The 20,435-nt window shown below is 49.9% G+C and overlaps 1 protein-coding gene across 8 annotated transcripts in view; it reads left to right on the top strand.

Annotated features, from left to right (window-relative positions):
- The window catches only part of CNOT3 (CCR4-NOT transcription complex subunit 3), a 1,075,180-nt gene that overhangs the window by 910,937 nt on the left and 143,808 nt on the right, over window positions 1–20,435 (top strand). For all 8 annotated transcript variants that reach the window (XM_078655004.1, XM_078655002.1, XM_078654999.1 and 5 more), the window contains 2 exons: window positions 5,178–5,376; window positions 6,223–6,355. In XM_078655004.1, coding sequence (XP_078511130.1) covers window positions 5,178–5,376; window positions 6,223–6,355 — 332 coding nt within the window. The remainder of the gene's footprint in view (window positions 1–5,177; window positions 5,377–6,222; window positions 6,356–20,435) is intronic.

The raw sequence follows: 20,435 nt of genomic DNA, 5'->3' as shown, positions 1-20,435 counted from the left end.
CCGATCAGACTGCTTCTTTGGGAGGATCTTCTGTTGCAGCAGCAGGGGATGGTCCTCCACCCGAATCTGTCCACCCTCCACCTCCTTGCATGGAGATTTAGCCAATGCAGTTGACAGCTTTTGAGCTTCCTCCCCAAGTCTGTAATGTAATGTTACCGTCCCTCCACTAAGACGGTAAATGCCTATAGATGAAACTGATTTGTGGCATGGTGCACAGCAAAGGCTGTGGATCCCCTTTTTGACCCTCTTCCAGAGATTCACCTCTTCATTCTCTCTTTGGCCCAGCAGGGCTCTGATGTGGGCACCCTTAAAGGCTCTTTCGGCCATTTTTGCCTTTCTTCGCCTTCCTGTTCAGCCTTCTGTTTACAAATCCTCTATTGTAAACCGATTTTTGGAGGGCATTACTCCTCTCTTTCCTCATGTTCCTTTCGTAATGCCCCAATGGGACTTAAATCTTGTCCTTACTTATCTTATGTGTGCTTCCTTTGAGCCACTACATAATTGTCCTCTACGTCTTCTTACTTTAAAGACTGCTTTCCTGCTTGTCATCACCTCTGCTCGCAGGGTGAGTGAGGTTCAGCTCTGTCTTCCAAACCTCCCTTTCTTACTGTCCATCCGGACAAAGTGGTCCTTCGTACAAGGCCTTGTTTTCTGCCCAAAGTGGTTACCTCTTTCCACATAGGTCAGACCTTCACATTGCCCACTTTCTTCCCGCCTCTGCACCCTTCTGAGGAGGAGGAGAGACTCAGTCTGGACCCAAAACGTGCGCTGTCCTTCTACCTTGATCGCACAAAAGACTTCTTGGTGGATTATCAACTCTTTGTGGGTTATGCGGGTGCCAAGAAAGGTCAGGCAGTGCACAAACGTACTATCTCTCGATGGGTTGTCGTATGCATTAAGATCTGTTATTCTGTGGTGAAAAAGGAGCCTCCAGTAGGACTGCGCACCCACTCTACCAGGGCGATGGCAGCCACTACTGCTTTGGGACGTGGAGTTCTACTGGTTGACATCTGCCAGGCAGTCACGTGGGCATCCATGCACATGTTCACAAAACATTACTACCTGGACAGCCAAGGCGGGTGAGACTGCTTTTTTGGCCATTGTGTTCTCCAGAACTTCCTGGTGTGAACTTAGTTTGCAGACCCACCACCAGGGTTGGCATTGCTGTGGTATCTATTCTAAGGTAAGGAATCTAGAACTATGGTCTCTTTCAGATGACTTCTAGGGAGAGGGACTCACTTACAGGGCCCTTGTTATGTGCATCAGTGGTCAGTGTCTTGCATGGCTCTGCGCTTCTGGCATGGAAAGTCGTGTCAGAACTGACTTCAGCGAGCAGGGGCGGCGTCTAAGTAGACACTGCGAGGGCATCCCGCTGACCACGACGCCAACGACTAACACCAAGTCGACTGACGCCATCTACTGACACGCAGGGGTACTGCTACCCAAAAAATTCTCCGGGTTCAGTCGGACTCCTGAGGTTAATTCTAAGGTAAGAAATATAGAACTACTAATGTCTCTTACAGATAAATAGTTACCGAAGGTAAGTAAGTTCTTCATCTGTTTGCATATGCAGGCTCTACAGTGGGACCTGAAGTTTCAATGGGCGCAGCATCAGGGAAATCTCCAACATTGTCCAGATCTCTGAGGGTACAGGACAAGTTCTACAGTTGTAGTTAACAAACCCTGATTGGGTCCGAGTCGGACCACTCTCCCTTTCTAAACCCGATCTGACCGTAGTGACAGATGCAACACTCTTAGGATGGGGCGGCCATCTGGGAGAGGTGGAGATCAGAGCCTCCTGTCTCCTGCGGAATACGGACTCTACAGTAATCTATTGAAGCTCTGAGCGATCCGGCTAGAATCGAGTCTTACCCTCCATGAAGTGAAGGCCAGTGCAGGTATTCACGGACAGCACCACTGACATGTGGTACTGCAACAATCAGGGTGGGGTCATGGAACCTTTGTAAAGAGGCCCTGCACCTCTGGACATGGATGGAACAGCAGGGCTTATCCAGCCAGGTCGGATGAACTCAGCCGAAGATGCCTAGCAGATCACGAATGGCATCTCCATACAGAGGTGTTGCAAGGTCTCTTTCAAGAGTGGGAAAAGCCTTGGCTGGATCTGTTTGCTACTGCAGAGAATGCTCAAAGTCAACAGTTCTGCGTGCTGGAGTTTCCAAGGTGGCTCTCGCTCAGAGATGCTTTTAGTCTCGAGTGTAGCTTAGGCCTCCTGTAAGCCTTACCTGCCAATACCACTACTGTCCAGAGTTCTCGAGAAGAACAGGAACAACTGGGCCCAAGTCATCCTTTTGTTTCCGGACTGGGCTCAGAGAGTTTGGTATCCTGAGCTGGTGAGCATGGCAATCGGCCTCCGATCAGCATGCCCCTTCAGGAAGGTCTTTTGTTGCAGCAACAGGGGAGGTTTCTCCAACCAAAGCTGGCAATGCTCCGCCATCATGCATGAAGATTGAGCAGTGAGAGCTCACAACTTTCCAACTTCAACCCAAAGTCTGCAATATTATCTTAGCATCAAAGTGTCCCTCCACCAAGATGGTATACCTGTGCTGCTTGGGCAAGTTTTGACTTGATCTGCAGAAAAGCAAGTTGATCCCTTTTCTGCTCCCCTTTCTCAGGTCCTTCTATATATTCTTTCTTTTGCCCTGCAGGGCTCTGGTTTTGGGCACCTTAAATTGTTATCTTTCTGCCATCTCAGCCTTTCTGCGGTTGCCAGATCATTCATCTCTGTTCAAATCCCTTCGTGAATAGGTTTTTGGAAGGTCTTCAACACGTTACCGCCTTCATCAAGCCTCAGTGGGGTCCCAGTCTAATACTCACCTTTCTGATCTGTGCTCCTTTTGAGCCACAACACAACTGCCCTATCAGGCTTCTTGCCATTTAGACGGCCTTCCTAGTGAGCTCCAGGCTTTGTCATCTAAGCCTCCGTACCTAAACATCTTTTCAGAGAAGCTGGCTTTTCAGACTAGAGCTACCTTCCCACCAAAAGTTGTTGCTCCCTTTCATGTAGGCCCTGCCTACTTTTGACACTCAGCCACATCCCTTTAAGGAAGAAGAGCGACTCTGACTGGCCCCAAAAGAGCATTGTTGCTCTACCTTCCTTGACTGCCTTGACCTTCCTTGACTGCACAAAAGTTCTGGTTGGATGACCTACGCTTTGTGTGGTATGTCTGAGCCAAGAAAGAGTAGGCTTTGTAGAAGCAAGCTATCTCCCAATAGATCATACTCTACATTGCGATCTACTACGCACTGGCTAAGAAGCAACCTCCTGAGGAGTTGCACTCTCATGCCACCGGAGCGAAGGTTGCTACCACTGAATTAGCATGCGGAGTTACGGTCCTGGACATCTGCCAAGCAGCAATGTGGACCTCCTTGCACACTGTCACAAAACGCTACTGCCTGTACAGCCAGGTCCGTCAGGACGAACATTATTCCTGTTCCTTCCTGCTGGACATTTTGGTGTGATTGTTTCGCAGACCTGCCTCCAAGAAGTTCGTTTTTAGTTATCTATTCAAAGATGAGGAATCTGCAGTTAGAAGTCTCTGATAAGCAAGTTATTCACCTTCGGTAGTGCCTTATCTGGTAGAGAGACTGTCTAGCCGCAGATTCTTCACAGACCCATCCACCCTCCCTCTCTGAACGGATTTCTAGGGACAGGGCTATTTCCCTTTTTGGGCTCTAGTTTTTCACACCAATGGTCCATGTTGTTCGTGACTGTACGTTCCTGGCATGAAAAGTCACAAAAAAGTTGATGGCAACGCGCTGGGGTGGCGCTTATATAGGCACCACACATGTCACTTCAGACGGCGCCATGCCGAGCCAAACTACGCCAACTACCAGGGCAGGGATACTGCTCATGAAATGTCTGAATCCAGTCTGACACCTGGTGATGATTCTATGGTAGGGAATCTGCAGCAAGATGGTCTCTACGGGATAAGGCATTACTGTAGGTAAGTAACTTGTTTGTCAAGACTGATAAACCTCTACCTCAAATTGTTCTCTGTAAAATGTTCTCTGACCTTGTCAAGTAGCAACCCCAAAAACCTGCTGGATCATTCTGCCAGAGCGGTTACGTAGCTACTGGTAAAAGAGGTGGTGAATGCTTGTTGAAGACAATTGCCAGGCTGCACTGGGGGTGTCCGTGCACACCTTCACATAGCACTGCTGACCTGCTCATTGTGCTGGAGGGGAATTTGCCTGCTCGGTTTCCCGTCTGAGTCCACTTCCCAAACCATCCAGCTTTGCAAGGTACTGCTGTGGTATCTGAGGTTATCTGTATTTAGAAGTATTAATTCAAAGAACAAGTCACTTACCTTCTGTAACTCGTTCTGATGGGCACTCAAACCACAGATTTCTCACTGCCCTCCCATCTCCCCGTTGTGCGGAGTAAACTCTTGAGCATCACCCTAATTTTTCAAGTTAGTTTTTGGCACACTGTCCCCAACAATTTATTGAGAGTGCTGAGTGTCTAAGGACTCCGAAGGAGAACCATTAAGAAACTGGACATTGGCAACCAGGGGTAACGCTTCTATGTGGCTCATCACTTCTAGGAAACAACAAATTCACTGCTTAGCTACATAGTGCCACCTCTCCTTATACAGGAGCATTGCTATAAAATTCAAGAGATCCAGTCTGTGGTTGGAGAGTGCTACCAAAGGTAAGTAACTTGTTCATTTGCTGGTTTTGCTAATGTTTAGGCTTTAGCTTTCTGAAACAATGTTCTTTTTATCCTCCTTGGAGGGCACATTAGTCCTAGTTGTACTGCTTCTTTTGAGGGAGAGAACTAAACTCTGCATTGCTGTTCTCTAGTTACCAGTTCCTCCTGCGACTGTCCTTAGAACACTTCCCATTAGAACCTGGGGTTCAATTTGGCTGGCTGTGCCAAGAATAAGATATATGTGCCCTTCTTCTGGGTAAATGCTGTTTATGTTGTAACAGTATGCTTGCAATTTCTACTGTAACGCATCACCCAGCCAACATGACACCCTTTTACGTGATTTATGGGGCACATTGACGACCTCTCAGAAAATAAAAAACCTCACCGGACCTACTTACAGTCTTAATGCTACAAATGGCAATGGATTAGTTTCTGTCAAGCCTTCTCCTATACAGCCTTTTTGTGCATTTTTGTTTTCTTAAAGAATTTTTGCTTCTCCCAACAGATATACTAATTACAAGTACAACTTCTCAGCCAGCTTCAAGTCAGCCTCCCATGCAACTCTCTGAGGTGAACATCCCCCTCTCGCTTGGTGTGTGTCCCTTAGGCCCAGTGCCGCTTACGAAGGAGCAGCAGTATCAGCAAGACATGGAGTTGGCAGCCTGGCATCATATGCCTCATCCGTCGGACTCTGAGAGAATACGGTGGGTTTCTTTAGGCTCATAGTGTCTTATTTAACCAGTATCATGAGCATGTTCAAGTAGGAAGGAATTCCATTCTGACATAATCCTCCTTTTCAACTTTCATTTTTGAACACATAAAAGCACTCTCCCGAGAAAGTGTGCCTGTACTGGCAAAGCCCACTTTCAGCCACTTTAAAACCCTGCTGTTAAAACCCTTTGCCCCTCTGCAACCTTTCACCATACAAAGAAATGTAACAATCTGTGGGAGGATTTTCCTGAGCCATTTTGTAGGTGTTTTGGTCAAACTGCATATAACTACTCTTAGAAAGATCTGCTTTCAGGAAATCCTTTTCCCTTTGTGTCTAGATAGGGCCTGCTTTCTATCCCAGCAGCCTAAAACTGGTTGATTAGACAGCGTTCAGCACGTCACCTGTCTGGTTTAAAGCAAGTTAGAAAAGGAGGTTGGAGAGCTTTTATTTCGTGTAAGCTTATTACAAACAGCCATTATGAAATGACAACAATGCCGAGGGGGCTAATATCCTCTTGGATGAATTGGACGTGAAACAGTGCAGACAAGTTGGAGCTCCGAAAGTGTCTGTTTTGGTTAGATTGACAGCGTACTGTATGGCTAGGGATGGTGGAGGGAAGCATTTTGTGCATTTGGGAAGATGTTAACCAAACGTATAGGGTGGTGGATGAGTCTGGTGTCCAACTGTTCTTATAAATCTCCAAGATGCTCAATCAGTTAGACACCTTGAGTTTTTGCTGCTCTTCTCTCCTTAAAAGGCAGTAATGTTGATTTCTCAGGAGACTCTTAACCACATATCAGCAAGCCAGGACTCAGTATTGTTTTGGTTTGTTCTACAGACAGTACCTGCCACGCAATCCTTGTCCAACACCTCCTTACCATCACCAGATGCCCCCTCCTCATTCGGACACTGTTGAATTCTATCAGCGGCTATCAACAGAGACACTTTTCTTCATCTTCTATTACTTAGAGGTATGTTACCTTATGCATGTCACTGCTGTCGCTTTCTTTTTGGGGCAGAAATGGAATGTGTGATGCTCTGAGACATCAACTACTCTGTGACTCTAAACATCTTTCAGTTTAAAATTGAAAATGCACAAAAAGTTTGAGTACTTTGAAGGAATTCCCATATATTTGTGACTCTAATAGACTTTTTAACTACTTCATAGTTGAATGTCCCGATCCTGTCACTCTAGGCTATTAGTAAAAGGTAGATGAACCCTGAACTAAATTTAAAACCTAATATATATATATATATATATCATTCTGAACTTCATTAATGTAATATTCCATTTTGCTTGATTTCTTGTATACTACAGGAAAATATCAGTAGCAGTTTATCCTTTTTTGTATTTTACCTCAAAATAAGTGTAGCTGAAAAGGCTTTTTAGGTCTGGCCTAGAGACAGCTTTAAATTTCATGACCGTCTTATGTAATGAAAAAATACTTTAATATATTCATTGAGCATCTTGAGATCAGTTGACTTGATCCATTAGTCTGTTCATTTGTCATTCATGTTGCTCTTCCACCCTCTAGAGCATGCAGCTTAGGGCAGTGGTGAGTCGCCCCACTTTCAGCCATTTGCTCTTGTGCAGCGAGTGACACAATTTTTCTAGCTCATGTTTGCATTCTCTTAAAGATAAGTCACTTTTGTGCCAGGGCTGCTTTGCCAATACCTTGCGTCACCTGTGCTTTTTCCCTTTACGTTCCCTTATCCTTTTTTTTCTTTTGATCCTTCTTTGTTAAAATTCTTCATAACCATTTTAAGCCAATAGTGCCTCTTCTTTGTGCTGATCAGAATAATATGTTCGAGGCATATGGGCTGCAGACCACACACTATTGCATTAGATCACCATCTGGTGGTGGGCCCGGATGATTATACTTTGTAGTTGTCTTGGAAGAGTCTTTGTCAGTTGGATGACTCCTCCCTTAGATCGTAGTGCGCATGGGCATCGACTCCATCTTCAGATTGTTTTTGTCCGCCATCGGGCTCGGATATGTTCATCGTTCTGTCCCGTTACTGATCTCTTTTCGAATCCATAAATCAATCAAATACCATCGGCATCGTCGTCGACATTGATTCCGGTTACCAGCGTCGAATTGACTTCACTTCTCGATTCCAGCGTTCGTCGGGCCCAACTGCGCCATTGGGCCTTTGGCTCATGGAAAGAACACCCTCGGTGTGGACACAAATTCACTCACACCTATCTTCATGAGGTTTGCAATCTCTGTTTATCTCCAGAGCACGAGAGTCGAGACTGTGAGGCCTGCGCTTCGTTCCGGTCCAAGAAAACAATCAGGGACCGTTGAGCTCAAAGAGTAATGGCGCAATCATCTTCGTCGACACCAGACCTCATCAGAGACGAGGCTCCAATTGAAGTAGACGCCGAAGAACAACAGCACGAAGACATCGCTTCCGAAGCAGAGGATTCAGCTGATGGAGTCGAGGATCAATCCGAAGATGAAGATCTTCCAGCTGGTCAACTGGTCGTGAGTACAGACGTCGACCCTGTTCACCCCACCATACCGGGACAGGCTTCGGTTCCACCTCCACCTTCGGGTCCAGGTGCACACTGACCAAAACCTTGGCAGCGAAGAATACAAAAAAGCCTCCAGTCGACTCTGGCTCGAGTCAGTTTGTCGGTCCCGAAAAGCAGAAGGTCCTTAAGCCAAAATTAACACCGGCACCAAAGCACCTTCGGTACTGAAAGTGGTCGAACCGAAAGCAAGTGCGGCACCGAAAGAGGTTCCCAAAGCTACCGAACCAAAAACCACCATGGTTCCGAAAAAAGTGGACCCGAAGAAGGTTCCGGTACCGAAACATACATCGGCTCCGAAGGTAGATGAGTCGAAACGTACTCCGGGAACAAAAACTCCGGATCCAAAGAGCACTGATCCTAGGAAAAAGTCTGAGGAACCGAAACCAAAACCTGCACCAAAGGCAATAGACCCGGTTAAACTTAAGCATTTCGGCCCCATACCTTATAAATCGGCGCCGAAAAAAGATTTGCCAGTAGAAGAGCTTTTTAAACCTGATCCAAAGCAAAAAACTCTTCATATTAATCCAAAGACTGGACATACCACTTCTGTGCCTGAAAAGAGGAAAATGGACTATCCTAAAACACCGCTAGTTCCTCTGAAAAAGCATGCTCAAACTTCACCAATGAGGATCCGTTCACCAGAAAGAGAAGTACCAGTAGATATTTCTCCTGTACATTCACCATCTAGTACACATAGTCTTATACCACAAGATGAGGATGATGGGGATAGTTACTCACAGGACATAGAGAGTGAACATCACATGGATGACATTAATGACCCAGATGATATTCCTGGGCCATCAGGTGACCCATGGGAAGATTATAATACACCAGATGCACCAGATCTGCCACAAGATGATGTATACCCAAAAAGGACGGGTCCCTCAGACCTATTTTAGATCTAAGGCCCCTAAACCTGTACATACAATCAGACCACTTTCATATGGTCACACTACAACAGGTTCTACCGTTGCTAAAGAAGGGAGACTTCCTTGCCACATTAGATCTCAAGGACGCCTACTTCCACATTCCCATACATCAATTGCACAGAAAGTACCTAAGGTTCATTCTAGAAGGTCAACACTACCAATTCAAGGTGCTCCCTTTTGGAGTAACTACAGCACCTCAAGTGTTCACAAAGTGTCTAGCAGTAGTAGCATCACACTTAAGAAGGGACAACAATCATGTCTTCCCATATCTGGACGATTGGTTAATAAAATCCAAGTCATACAACCAATGTATACAGCACACGTATCAAACAATATGTCTGCTACACAAACTGGGATTCACAGTAAATCAAAAGAAATCCCATCTCCAACCATCGCTGTCTCAGCAGTATCTAGGTGCTACAATAGATACCTCCAAAGCAACAGCGTACCCCAACCCAGCAAGAATGTAAACTAGCAGGATCTTATCATAAGATTCCAGCCACAACACTCACTACCAGCTCGAGTGTTTATGCAACTAATAGGAATGATTGCATCTTGCATTTTCATAGTGCCATATGCAAAACTACAAGGGCGCCCCATTCAAGAGTGCTTGGCAAGTCAGTGGAATCCGGCTCAGGAACTAATAACAGATCTGGTGGTGGTAGACGACCGGACATATCGCTCTCTGCAATGGTGGAACACCAAAAACATATCCAAGGTCTGGCCATTTATAGAACCTGTTCCACAAATAATACGCATCTCTCACAGGATGGGGAGCTCATTTACAAAATCACACAGTACAGGGTACCTGGACAATGCAACAAAAACTACTCCACATAAACCATCTGGAGTTACTAGCGTTTTTTCTAGCTCTGAAATAGTTTCAGCATTACCTATCAAACAAAGCTGTACTAGTCCGGACGGACAATATGACAGCAATGTATTACATTAAAAAACAAGGAGGAACACGCTCCCTACAGCTCTCCCGGCTGGCACAGAGCATATGGAGATGGGCCATTCCTCAAAACATTTTTCTATTAGCAGAACATCTACCAGGAGTTCACAATCAAGTTGCAGATCTGTTAAGTCACCAAAGACAGCAGATACACGAATGGGAACTTCATCATCAAGTTCTTCAGCCATTTTTTCAAAAGTGGGGTCAACCCGAGATATATCTGTTTGCTACAAAACACAACTCCAAATGCCCAAGCTTCGCTGCCAGATACCCACACCCATTATCCAAAGGCAATGCGGTATGGATAAACTGGTCAAACAAATTTGCGTATGCTTTTCCCCCTCTCCCACTAATTCCATTAGTGGTACGCAAGCTACAGCAACATTCTCTCACATTGACTCTCATAGCACCAACGTGGGCAAGACAACCTTGGTACCACATCACAAACTAAAACTCTCTCCACATCTACTAACACAGAACCACGGAGAGATTATGCATCCAGACCCAATGCAGCTCAATCCAGCGATTTGGCTCCTGAGGTCTTAGAATTTGGATATCTAAATGTATCACCTGATTGTATGAATGTCATAAAAGAAGCAAGGCAAGACGCCCTACCACTAGAGCATGTTATGCAGCAAAGTGGAAAAGGTTTGTTGTGTATTGTACAAATAACAACATCAATCCCTTAGATGTTGCCATACAAAACATTATATGCTATCTGATACATCTGCAAAGATCTAACTTAGCATATTCCTCAATCAGATTACATCTTGCTGCTATAGCAGCCTATCTTCAAAACAGACAACATTTGTCATTGTTTAGAGTACCTGCAATCAAAGCGTTTATGGAAGGACTTACAAGAATAATTCCTCCTAGAATACCACCCTCTACAGTGTGGAACTGAAATGTTGTTCTCACAAGACTTATGGGTCCTCCTTTCGAACCATTACATAAGTGTGAATTACAGTTCCTTACATATAAAGTTGCTTTTTTAGTAGCTGTAACTTCACTTAGAAGAGTAAGTGAGATACAAGCATTAACAATTCAAGAACCATTCATACAACTTCATCATAATAAAGTGGTCATTTCACCTTTCCACCTCAATCTATTGAGTTGCCAGTATTTTTTCCCCAACCACAAACAGTGGCAGAAAGAGCTCTACATACATTAGATGTAAAGAGCGCGCTTTTCTACTACATTGATAGGACAAAACCTTTCCGTAAAACTAAACAACTGTTTGTGTCTTTTTCTCCTCCACATAAGGAAAATCCAATTTCAAAATCAGGCATTGCAAGATGGATTGTTAAGTGCATTCAAATTTTTTATCAAAAAGCAAAATGGGGGGCGTGGCCAAGAAGGCGACCTAGGTGGTTGCAACTCCTCGAGGCTCCCCGCTCTGTGCTCCCTACTCCTGCAGCGCGCCTACACCCCAGTATTGAAGCAGACCGAGCCGGGGGGCTGCGCAATCCTAGGGGGCGACTGCTGGTGGCGATTTTGGAGCTCCGGGGTCGTTTGAGCGGCGGAATCGGCAGGTTGCGGCCGGCGGCCGTAAAATGGCGGCGGCCAGAGCAGAGAATCTGTGAAGGAGTGCCTGGTCCTTGGAGGGGGTCCGAACGTAAAAAATTCAACAAGCCCGATCGCTGGTAGCCGGGCGACAGCGGGAGCCAGCAGCGGTGGTTGCGGTGAAGAAGGGACGTGACCCGGGAACACGACTGGTGGCGGGGAAGAGACCCGCAGCCGTGAAAATCGAGACCCCGGATCTGGACCTGCGGACCCGGGCCTGGTCGGCAGTCCGGACGTGCCCCCTGGAGGCAAGCGGGCGCTGGGCCCTGTGCTCTGTGCCAGAGGTGGGGAGAGCCTTGGGCGAAGAGTGGCGGCCCCCGCGGCAGGACAAGTAGCTCCGTGATCGGGAGCATGGCAGCTGGAGGGCCCTGACGGAAGGAGGTGCAGGTGACAACACCAGGGCGCCTGGACCTGCCTGTCTGCCCAGCGCCTGAAAAGGTGAGGAGAGATCTGCGGGAGCTGCCGGGTACTTGGGCGCTACCCCTTGCTGCGGCGCTAGTGGGGATGTGAGAGCTTTAAGACTGGAGACCCGACACTGCACCAGAACAGCTGACTAGGACGGCGTTGGGGACTCTTCGGGGGCCCCTATCTTCATCTTCAGCTGCATATGGGCCCACCTATGGACTGGTTTATCCCTGTGAGGTCGGTCCTCCTGGGCCTCGTGGGGCTACCCGGGTTCAGCCCGTGCCCTCCTGGGAGGCAGCAGAGGGGACCTGGAGTGCTGGAGTCAGCGTCCTTGCCTCCGAGAAGTGGGTGAGCCAGCGGTCGGCAGCCCGGTGGTGGGGAGTGACTGAGGGCCTGTCTGCCTCTGACGTGTAACGCCCCTGCTTGAGGCCCGCATTTGTGAAGCCGCATCTCCGTTGCGCAATTTTGGCGCCGCATCTGACATTCACCGACGAGGCCCTAGAACTGCCCAGAGGCCCACACTCCCCTGCAATAGGCTGCCCATCACCCTCAAGAAGATACCTGGCCAGGGGGCCCCTTGTGCTTGTTTGCTCCCCGGGGAACGGGCGACGCATGGCTGCCACCAGGAGAAAAGGGGAGCGTTCCCTCAGACATATTCAACAAATCGCCCACCACAGGTGAAGAGGGGGAGCGGCCCCGAAAACCCTGGTGCCCAGCGAGGGCCCGGTCACGAGAGAGTTCCTCGAGTCCCTGTTTAACACCCTCCGGGTGGACTTCAAATCGCTGAAGCAAGATGTCGCGGGCGAGATCAAGGAAATCTGCCGGGACGTTGATGGTCTTGGAGAGCACATCGTAGCGGTTGAAGAGAGGGCAAATTCCACCAGCGAGGAGCTCGAGGTCTTGCAGCAAGAAGCCATCCGCTTGAAGGACCAACATCTAGACCTTCAAGCACACGCCGAGGACCTAGAAAACAGGTCCCGGCGTAACAACATCTGCGTCCGAGGAATTCCGTCCAGAGAAGAAGGGTCAGACATGGTGGGCTACCTCCAAGACCTTTTATGGGGCATTTTAGGTGAAGTGGCTAGCTTCGAAATCCGTCTTGACCGGGCGCACCGTGTAGGCCTAGATAGGCGAGCGCCGGCCCCGCCTCTGGACATCCTGGCTTTCCTCCCGGACTACACGCTAAAGGAACGCATTCTGAGGGAAGCCAGAAAAAAACAGCCTCTCCAGTACCGGGGTCACCCTGTTGCCCTATATCAGGACCTTGCATCCATAACTCTGCAAAAGCGGAAAGCCTTCAGGGACGTGACATCCTTTCTGAGAGATAAAGGGGTGCCATACTCGTGGGGACACCCCTTTCACATTATTAAGTGGTACGGCAAACTGCAGCAGCTGCGTTCCCTTCAGGACACTTGCGAGTTGCTGAGAATAAAACAAAGTAGCCGAGAGTCATCACCCACACAGCGACCGTCGAGGGATGGCTGGCAGATGGTAGGACGACGTCGCCCTCCCAACACCACCATGAAACCGGACAATCTGACGTCGACTCAAGAAAGAAAAGCAGCTCTGGAGGCGGTGAAGCGGGATACCTCCCCCGTCGAGTGACTCTATCACAGCAACCGGGGTGTACTCCACATGATAATTAAGCTGGCTGGGGAGGGGTGGGGGGAACGGAGACGCCATGAACCCACGTGGACCCTCATTCTTTCTACATTCCGAACGCTGACCCTGGTGGACTTCAGGCGTTGGACAATGGTTACGGGGTTGGGTGACCTAGTTTGGGTTAGGGTGGAGGGAGGTGGCAGGGGGCTGTTGGACTCAAGAAGTTGGGCAATGACTCCGGTTGAGGTTGGGGACGAGGAGGGGGGAATGGGGTGGACTTGGGGGAGGGTTTCTTGGGGTTGGGGAGGGGGGAGAGTTTGGGGGAGAGGGGGGAACCGGTGTGCAGTCTTGGGTGGAGGGGGGTAGGTAAGGGGCGGAGAGTAAGTGCCATTAAGAAGCGGCATTGTCGAGGCTTGAGCGGAGGTGTTTTGCCTCTCTTCTCCCACCTGAGGAGCCATTACACATCAGAGCCCAGTACAGGTTTTCCCTCATTAGACAAGTTCTATCACTCAACGTAAAGGGTTTGAATAACCCAATTAAGAGGCGGGCGATCCTGAGCTATCTAGAGAATTCCGGGGCTTCTATTTGTCTATTGCAAGAGACACATTTACTCCCCAAGGATTGGCACAGAATGAAATCCCGAGCCTTCCCCCAGCAACTCTATTCCTGCATGCCGAACAAAAAGGGTGGGATGGCCATACTTCTGGCACGTCACTTTCAGGGGAAGGTTGGGGATAAGGTAGCGGAAGTGAAGGGTAGGCACTTAGCATACAGATTTTGGGTTGCGGATGCTTCTGTGGTTATAGGTTCCATTTACGCCCCTAACACTGGACAGGAGCCATTTCTTGTCGACTCAATCTCAGACACACTCCGTCATCATGACAGGTGGGTCCTACTGGGAGGGGACCTTAATATAGTCATGGACCCGGATAAGGACAGATCAGGACGTAGACACGGGGTTACCAGGGCACTTTCCAAGGTGGGAGCGGACTGGCTTTGTGATAGAGGGATGGTGGATGTCTGGAGGGTAGCTCACCCCCATAGCATGCAATATTCCTTTTATTCCCATGTCCACCACACATATGCCCGCCTTGACCATTTTATAGGATCCTCCGAACTTAATGCCCTGGTCAGATCGGTTGACATCATCCCTGCGGCCCTAACGGATCACGACGCGATTCAGGTGACTATTGACTGGCGACTGACGTCTCAAAGGAGAGGGAAGTGGCGTCTATGGGAGTCTCTGTTGCAGCGTCCGGACGCCCGTGGGCAAGTACAGAAATGCTTAACAGATTACTTAGAGTCTAACGATACCGAGGGTACTTCCCTGACGGTGCTATTGGGGGGGGGCCTTAAGGCAGTGGCGAGAGGGGAGTTTATCGTGCTCTCCGCAGCTGACAATTGAGCGCGTAGGGGAAAGAGGGAGGAACTGACTTTGCTGGAGCTAGAGAGGGTTCACAGCAGGACAGGGGCCCCACGTATGTGGTGTCAACTCAAAGCAGCCAGAGCACAGCTGGCAAGTTTGGATCTCGACCGGGCCAAATACGCGGCCCTCCGGCTTAAACACTCCTACTATGTAGGAGGCGACGGGACCGGGAGGCTACTGGCTAGCAAGCTTAGGGCGCGGGCGGAGCGCTCTAGAGTCGCGGCTGTCCATACCTCAGAGGGCGTCAGGGTTGAAGGGGGATGAACAAATTGCAGAGGCCTTTCGGGCATTTTACGCCTCACTCTAAAGCAGGGACCCTACAGTTGATGGCGCAGGGGAAGAATACCTTAGCCGCGCCGCGATTACACCTCTCAACGCTTATGGGGCGGCTGTTCTAGATGCTCCCATTAAAGTGGAGGAGGTGAGTGCGATAGCGTGCCTTAAGCCATTGAAGTCTCCAGGCCCAGGAGGGTTTTCCGCGGGTTTCTATAAGCTCTTTTGCCAGATCTTGGCGCCCGTGTTGACGCGCCTGTTCAACTCTTTGAAGGGGCCTGGGTCGATTCCGGCAGAAAAGTTGGAAGCCGACGTCGTCGTTCTCCCTAAGCCCGGGAAAGATCCCACCCATTGCGTGGCTTATAGGCCGATCTCTCTCCTGAACCTCGATCTGAAATTATTCAAAGGGATCCTGGCCACTAGATTGGGCCCGTGCCTCCCAGGCATAATCGAGCCTGACCAGTCGGGCTTTATTCCCACCAGACAAAGGAGTGACAATACCAAGAGAATCCTGTATCTCATTGATAAGGCCCACTATATGGAACTGGACGCCCTGTTGCTCTCGATCGATGCTGAGAAAGCATTTGATCGGGTCGATTGGGGGTTCCTGGACAAGACGTTGGCCCATTTCGGGGTGGAAGAACGCTTCCGAGCTTGGGTGGCGAGCTGTTATGACAGACCCAGAGCGACGATTCGGGTCAACGGTTTGTGCTCCAAGCCATTTGAGATCCGGAGGGGCACAAGGCAAGGGTGTCCCCTTTTCCCCCTGCTTTACGCGTTATATGTCAAACCCCTGGCGAAGCGCATCAGAGATCACCCTCACATATGGGGCATCCCCTTCGGGGGGGAACACCACACAGTCAGCTTATACGCTGATGATATCTTGGCGACACTAACTGCTCCCCGGCAGTCTGCCCCCGCTTTTCTGGGAGAACTTGAAGACTTTGGCAGGGTTTCAGGGTTTAAAGTTAACGTAGGGAAATCCATGATATTACCCCTAGGCCTCCATGAGGGCGCTCAGGCGGATACTTTTCAGGAGCTAGGTGGTCTGAAGGTTCAGGGAGAAATTCCCTATCTGGATATCGCGCTGACCCCGTCCACTAACTACACACTCACCCGCAACTTCTCTACACTCACGCTTCAGGTAAGCTCCGCTTTACGGCGTTGGAAAACATACCCTCTGTCGCTGTTGGGCAGAGTGGCTGCGGTCAAAATGTCTATCTTACCTAAGATTTTATATGTATTTCAGACCATACTGGCCATACCCCCCATGCGATACATCCGGGTGTTGCAGTTGGAGCTTCAACAAATTATATGGGGTGGGAGGCGACCGAAGATTCGACGGGACTTGGCCTGGCGTTCCACGGCTGAGGGTGGTCTCGGGATTCCCCACATCTTGACATACTACAAAACTGCCCAACTCCCTTATCTCGTGGAATGGAGCAGACCACAATCTGAAAAAAGGTGGCTTTTTCAGGCTAGGGCTATAGCTCGCCTACCTCTGTGAAAATTCCCTTTCCTGAAGCCGGCCGACCACCCCACGTATATACAGAGGTCGCCGATCACTCGGTCCGTGCTGAAAGTATGAGACTCTGTCGCCGTGCGGAGGGACCTCACGTCCTTTCCCTCGCTTCTTACCCCTCTTTTTGATAACCCCGACTTCCCTCCAGGCACAGACGCGCGAGCTTTCCCCCCAGTGGCGTGCATCGCCCTGCAAATCAGACGGTCATCTATTTGATCTTCAGGGCTTTATCTCCTATTCGGATTTACCTGATTGGTACGACATTAAAGACCCCAAACGATATTCAATATTTCCAGATCCGTCATTGGCTGCTCCATCCGATCTATGGCCACAAGTTGGCCGCAAGCTTACCGCCTTCGAGAAATGGCTCCTGACCAAGCGCTCTGATGGTAAAATGATCTCTGAATTGTACCCTATGTTGCTCCCCAGGCGTCGCAGGAGAGGTCGGCAGGCCTGTGCTGCTGGGAAGCGGAACTAGGCCGTAGTCTCTCGCTGAAAGAATGGAAGCAAATGTTCGAGGCATGTGGGCTGCTGAATTCATATCTATGCATAGATCGCCGCCTAGTGTTGGGTCCGGATGATTGCACATTGTTGTCCTGGAAGAGTCTTCGAAGTATCACAAGATAGGTGGCTCCTCCCTTGGACTACAGTGTGCACAGTGCATCCACTCCATGCTCAGATTGTTTTTTTCCGCCATTGGGTTCGGATGCACTTCTTAACTCTTGTTCGGAATCTGTTATAGTTACTCTTTCTTCGAGGCCAAAAGGCCTTAGGGGTGTCGGTATTGTCTTTTCTCTCGGTGCTCTCAGCTTTCCTTACTTTTATCTCGACTTCTGAGGACTTCTGGTCTTCCACGCCACAGGCCCGTCGCAGATTGAAGATGGAACGGAGCCCGTTCAAGCAATGCCCTGTCTGTAACTCCAAATATCCACACATCGACGTGCACCCGGTGTGCAACAAGTGTCTCTCGCCGGACCACGACGAGGCCAGTTGTATGGCCTGTTCGAAGTTCAGGTCGAAGAAGACTCTCCGCCTTCGACGCGCTGCCCGACAATCGGCACGTGAATCAGCGCCGGAACCCGAGAACATCTTCGGGGGTGACGACAGCGCAGATGTGCAGGGAGACGACCCGGACCTTTCGGACCCCGCGTCAGAACATGACTCCAGCTACTACGTGGACGACGAACAGATAGACGTCCAAGATGAAGACTCCATCGAGGTAGGAGACGACGCACTACCCCTCGGGGCCGTCGACGACGACTCCAGCGAGGAACACGGCCCAACCGCAGTAGCGGGGCCTCATTCAGACTCTTCCACGGCTCAGGTCGAGGCATCGCCGGAAGGCCTTAGCCAAGATCTACGACCCCGTTCTATAGTCCCGCTTCAAGGCCGGACTAAGGACAGTTCCATCGAGCCATTGGTCCACGGACCGCCATTAGTGGAGAAAACGAAACCAAAGCCCAGTGGGCCGAAATCGAAATCGAAACTGTCGGAGACAGCCATCGGATCGATGACTTCGGGGCCGTCCAAGTCACTGAAGGTGCCCCACCCCTCGGAGCCGAAAGGGGGTGTCGACCCCAAGGTCGGAGCGGCAAAGACTGTGTCTGCCGTTAAACACGTCACGCTCACGTCGGAGTCGACGTCAAAGCCTACGTCCAAAGATGGCGACCATTCTAAGGCGCTCAAGGCCAAGAAGGCCGTCGAGCCGAAGGCACAAAAGACGCACCTGCTCAAATCCTTCGAGTCGACAACTCCAACCGCCTCGAAGGGACACACCTCCGACACCGGTGCCGGCATCCCCGATCCGATGCCACGCCTCGAGTCGACCCGTAAGGGTCTCTAGGCGCTGGGGGCCGTCGGGAAGATTAAGCAAGCTATTGCCCAGAGTCACATGGTGCTGGGCTAACCTGCTGCCGGAGCCGGGGATCGAACCGTGGTCCCCAGATTCCAGCGTCAGTCGCCCTGGCGCCACACCGCCACACCTCTCCCCTGTATATACTCATATATATATATATATATATAACCAATATATACTCTCAGAACATTTTCACATGCTCACGTTACAGCAAGTTCTCCCGTTGCTCAGGCAAGGAGATTTCCTGGCAACCTTAGATCTAAAGGATGCATACTTCCACATTCCTATTCACAAAAGTCACAGGAAGTATCTGAGGTTCACCATCCACAACCAGCATTACCAGTTCAAGGTCTTGCCTTTCGGGGTCACTACTGCCCCCAGAGTGTTCACGAAGTGTTTGGCGACAGTGGCCGCGCATCTTCAGAGGCAAAACGTCCACGTCTATCCGTACCTAGACGACTGGCTCGTCCAGGCGCAGTCGGCCCAGCAGTGTGCCGACCACATGTCCCGTACAATACACCTTCTACACAGTCTAGGGTTTTCTCTCAATTACCCAAAGTCTCATCTGCAGCCTGCACACGTACGTCAGTACCTAGGCGCAGAGATCAACACGCTGACTGCCACAGCGCACCCCAATTTAGCGAGAGTCGCCAGTATGCAAACTCTGATTCAAAGATTCAGGCCGCAACATTCACTCCCAGCACAGGTGTTTATGCAGCTCATCCTCATGATGGCCTCATGCATCTTTATAGTCCCTCACGCGAGGCTGCACATGCGTCCGCTTCAGGAATGCTTGGCACGAGGACATCTCAAAGACCTAGTGTTGGTGACCGGTCGTGCATTCAGCTCTCTGCATTGGTGGAACCCACACAACCTTTGCAAGGGACGACCGTTCCAGGAGCCTGTGCCACAGCTGGTGCTAACAGCGGACGCATCTCTCCAAGGTTGGGGAGCGCATGTCCTCCATTACACAGTGCAGGGCCTATGGACACCGCAGCAGCAGAGGTTGCACATCAACCTACTGGAACTGATGGCAATCTTTCTAGCGATGAAGGCATTCAGGTTGCATCTCTGCAACAAAGTCGTGCTGATCCGGACGGACAACATGACTGCAATGTATTACATTCAGAAACAGGGGGGGACACACTCTCCACAACTGTCACACCTAGCACAGTGCATGTGGAAGTGGGCCATTCAGAGGAACATCTTCCTCATGGCGGAACACCTCCCGGGCAGGGACAACCAGATGGCAGACCTGCTCAGCAGACACAGTCATCAAATGCACGAGTGGGAATTACACCCATCAGTGCTCCAACCATACTTCCAGCGGTGGGGTCATCCACAAATAGACCTCTTCGCCACACACGAAAACGCAAAATGCCACGCCTTCGCCGCCAGGTTCCCACAACCGCAGTCTCAGGGCAATGCGATATGGATGGACTGGTCGAACAGATTTGCGTACGCTTTTCCTCCAGCTACACTCATACCGCTAGTGGCACGCAAACTGAGGCAACACTCCATGACACTGATCCTGGTTGCTCCAACGTGGGCGAGGCAGGCGTGGTACACCAGGTTCCTAGAGCTTTCCGTGGTGCCCCACGAACGGCTCAGACTCACGCCCAGTCTCCTCCCTCAGAGCCGTGGCGACATTCAGCACCCAGATCCGCAACAATTTAGCCTTGCAATATGGCTCCTGAAGTCATAGAGTTCGGTTACCTAAACCTGCCCCCTGCCTGCATGGACATCATAAAGGAGGCTAGGCGTCCTACCACACGTGCCTGCTATGCAGCCAAATGGAAGCGTTTTGTTATCTATTGTTCCAATAATTATATTTCTCCGCTGGATGCTTCCACCCAAAACATCATAGCTTACTTGCTGCACCTGTACAAAAGTAATTTGGCGTACAGTTCCCTCAGGATACATTTAGCGGCCATGGCGGCCTACCTTCAAAATAGACAGCGCCTGTCCCTTTTCAGGGTGCC

This window comes from Lissotriton helveticus, chromosome 7 (genome assembly GCF_964261635.1).
Source record: "Lissotriton helveticus chromosome 7, aLisHel1.1, whole genome shotgun sequence".
Lineage (NCBI taxonomy): Eukaryota > Metazoa > Chordata > Amphibia > Caudata > Salamandridae > Lissotriton > Lissotriton helveticus.
This window is presented reverse-complemented; position numbering and strand designations above follow the sequence as displayed.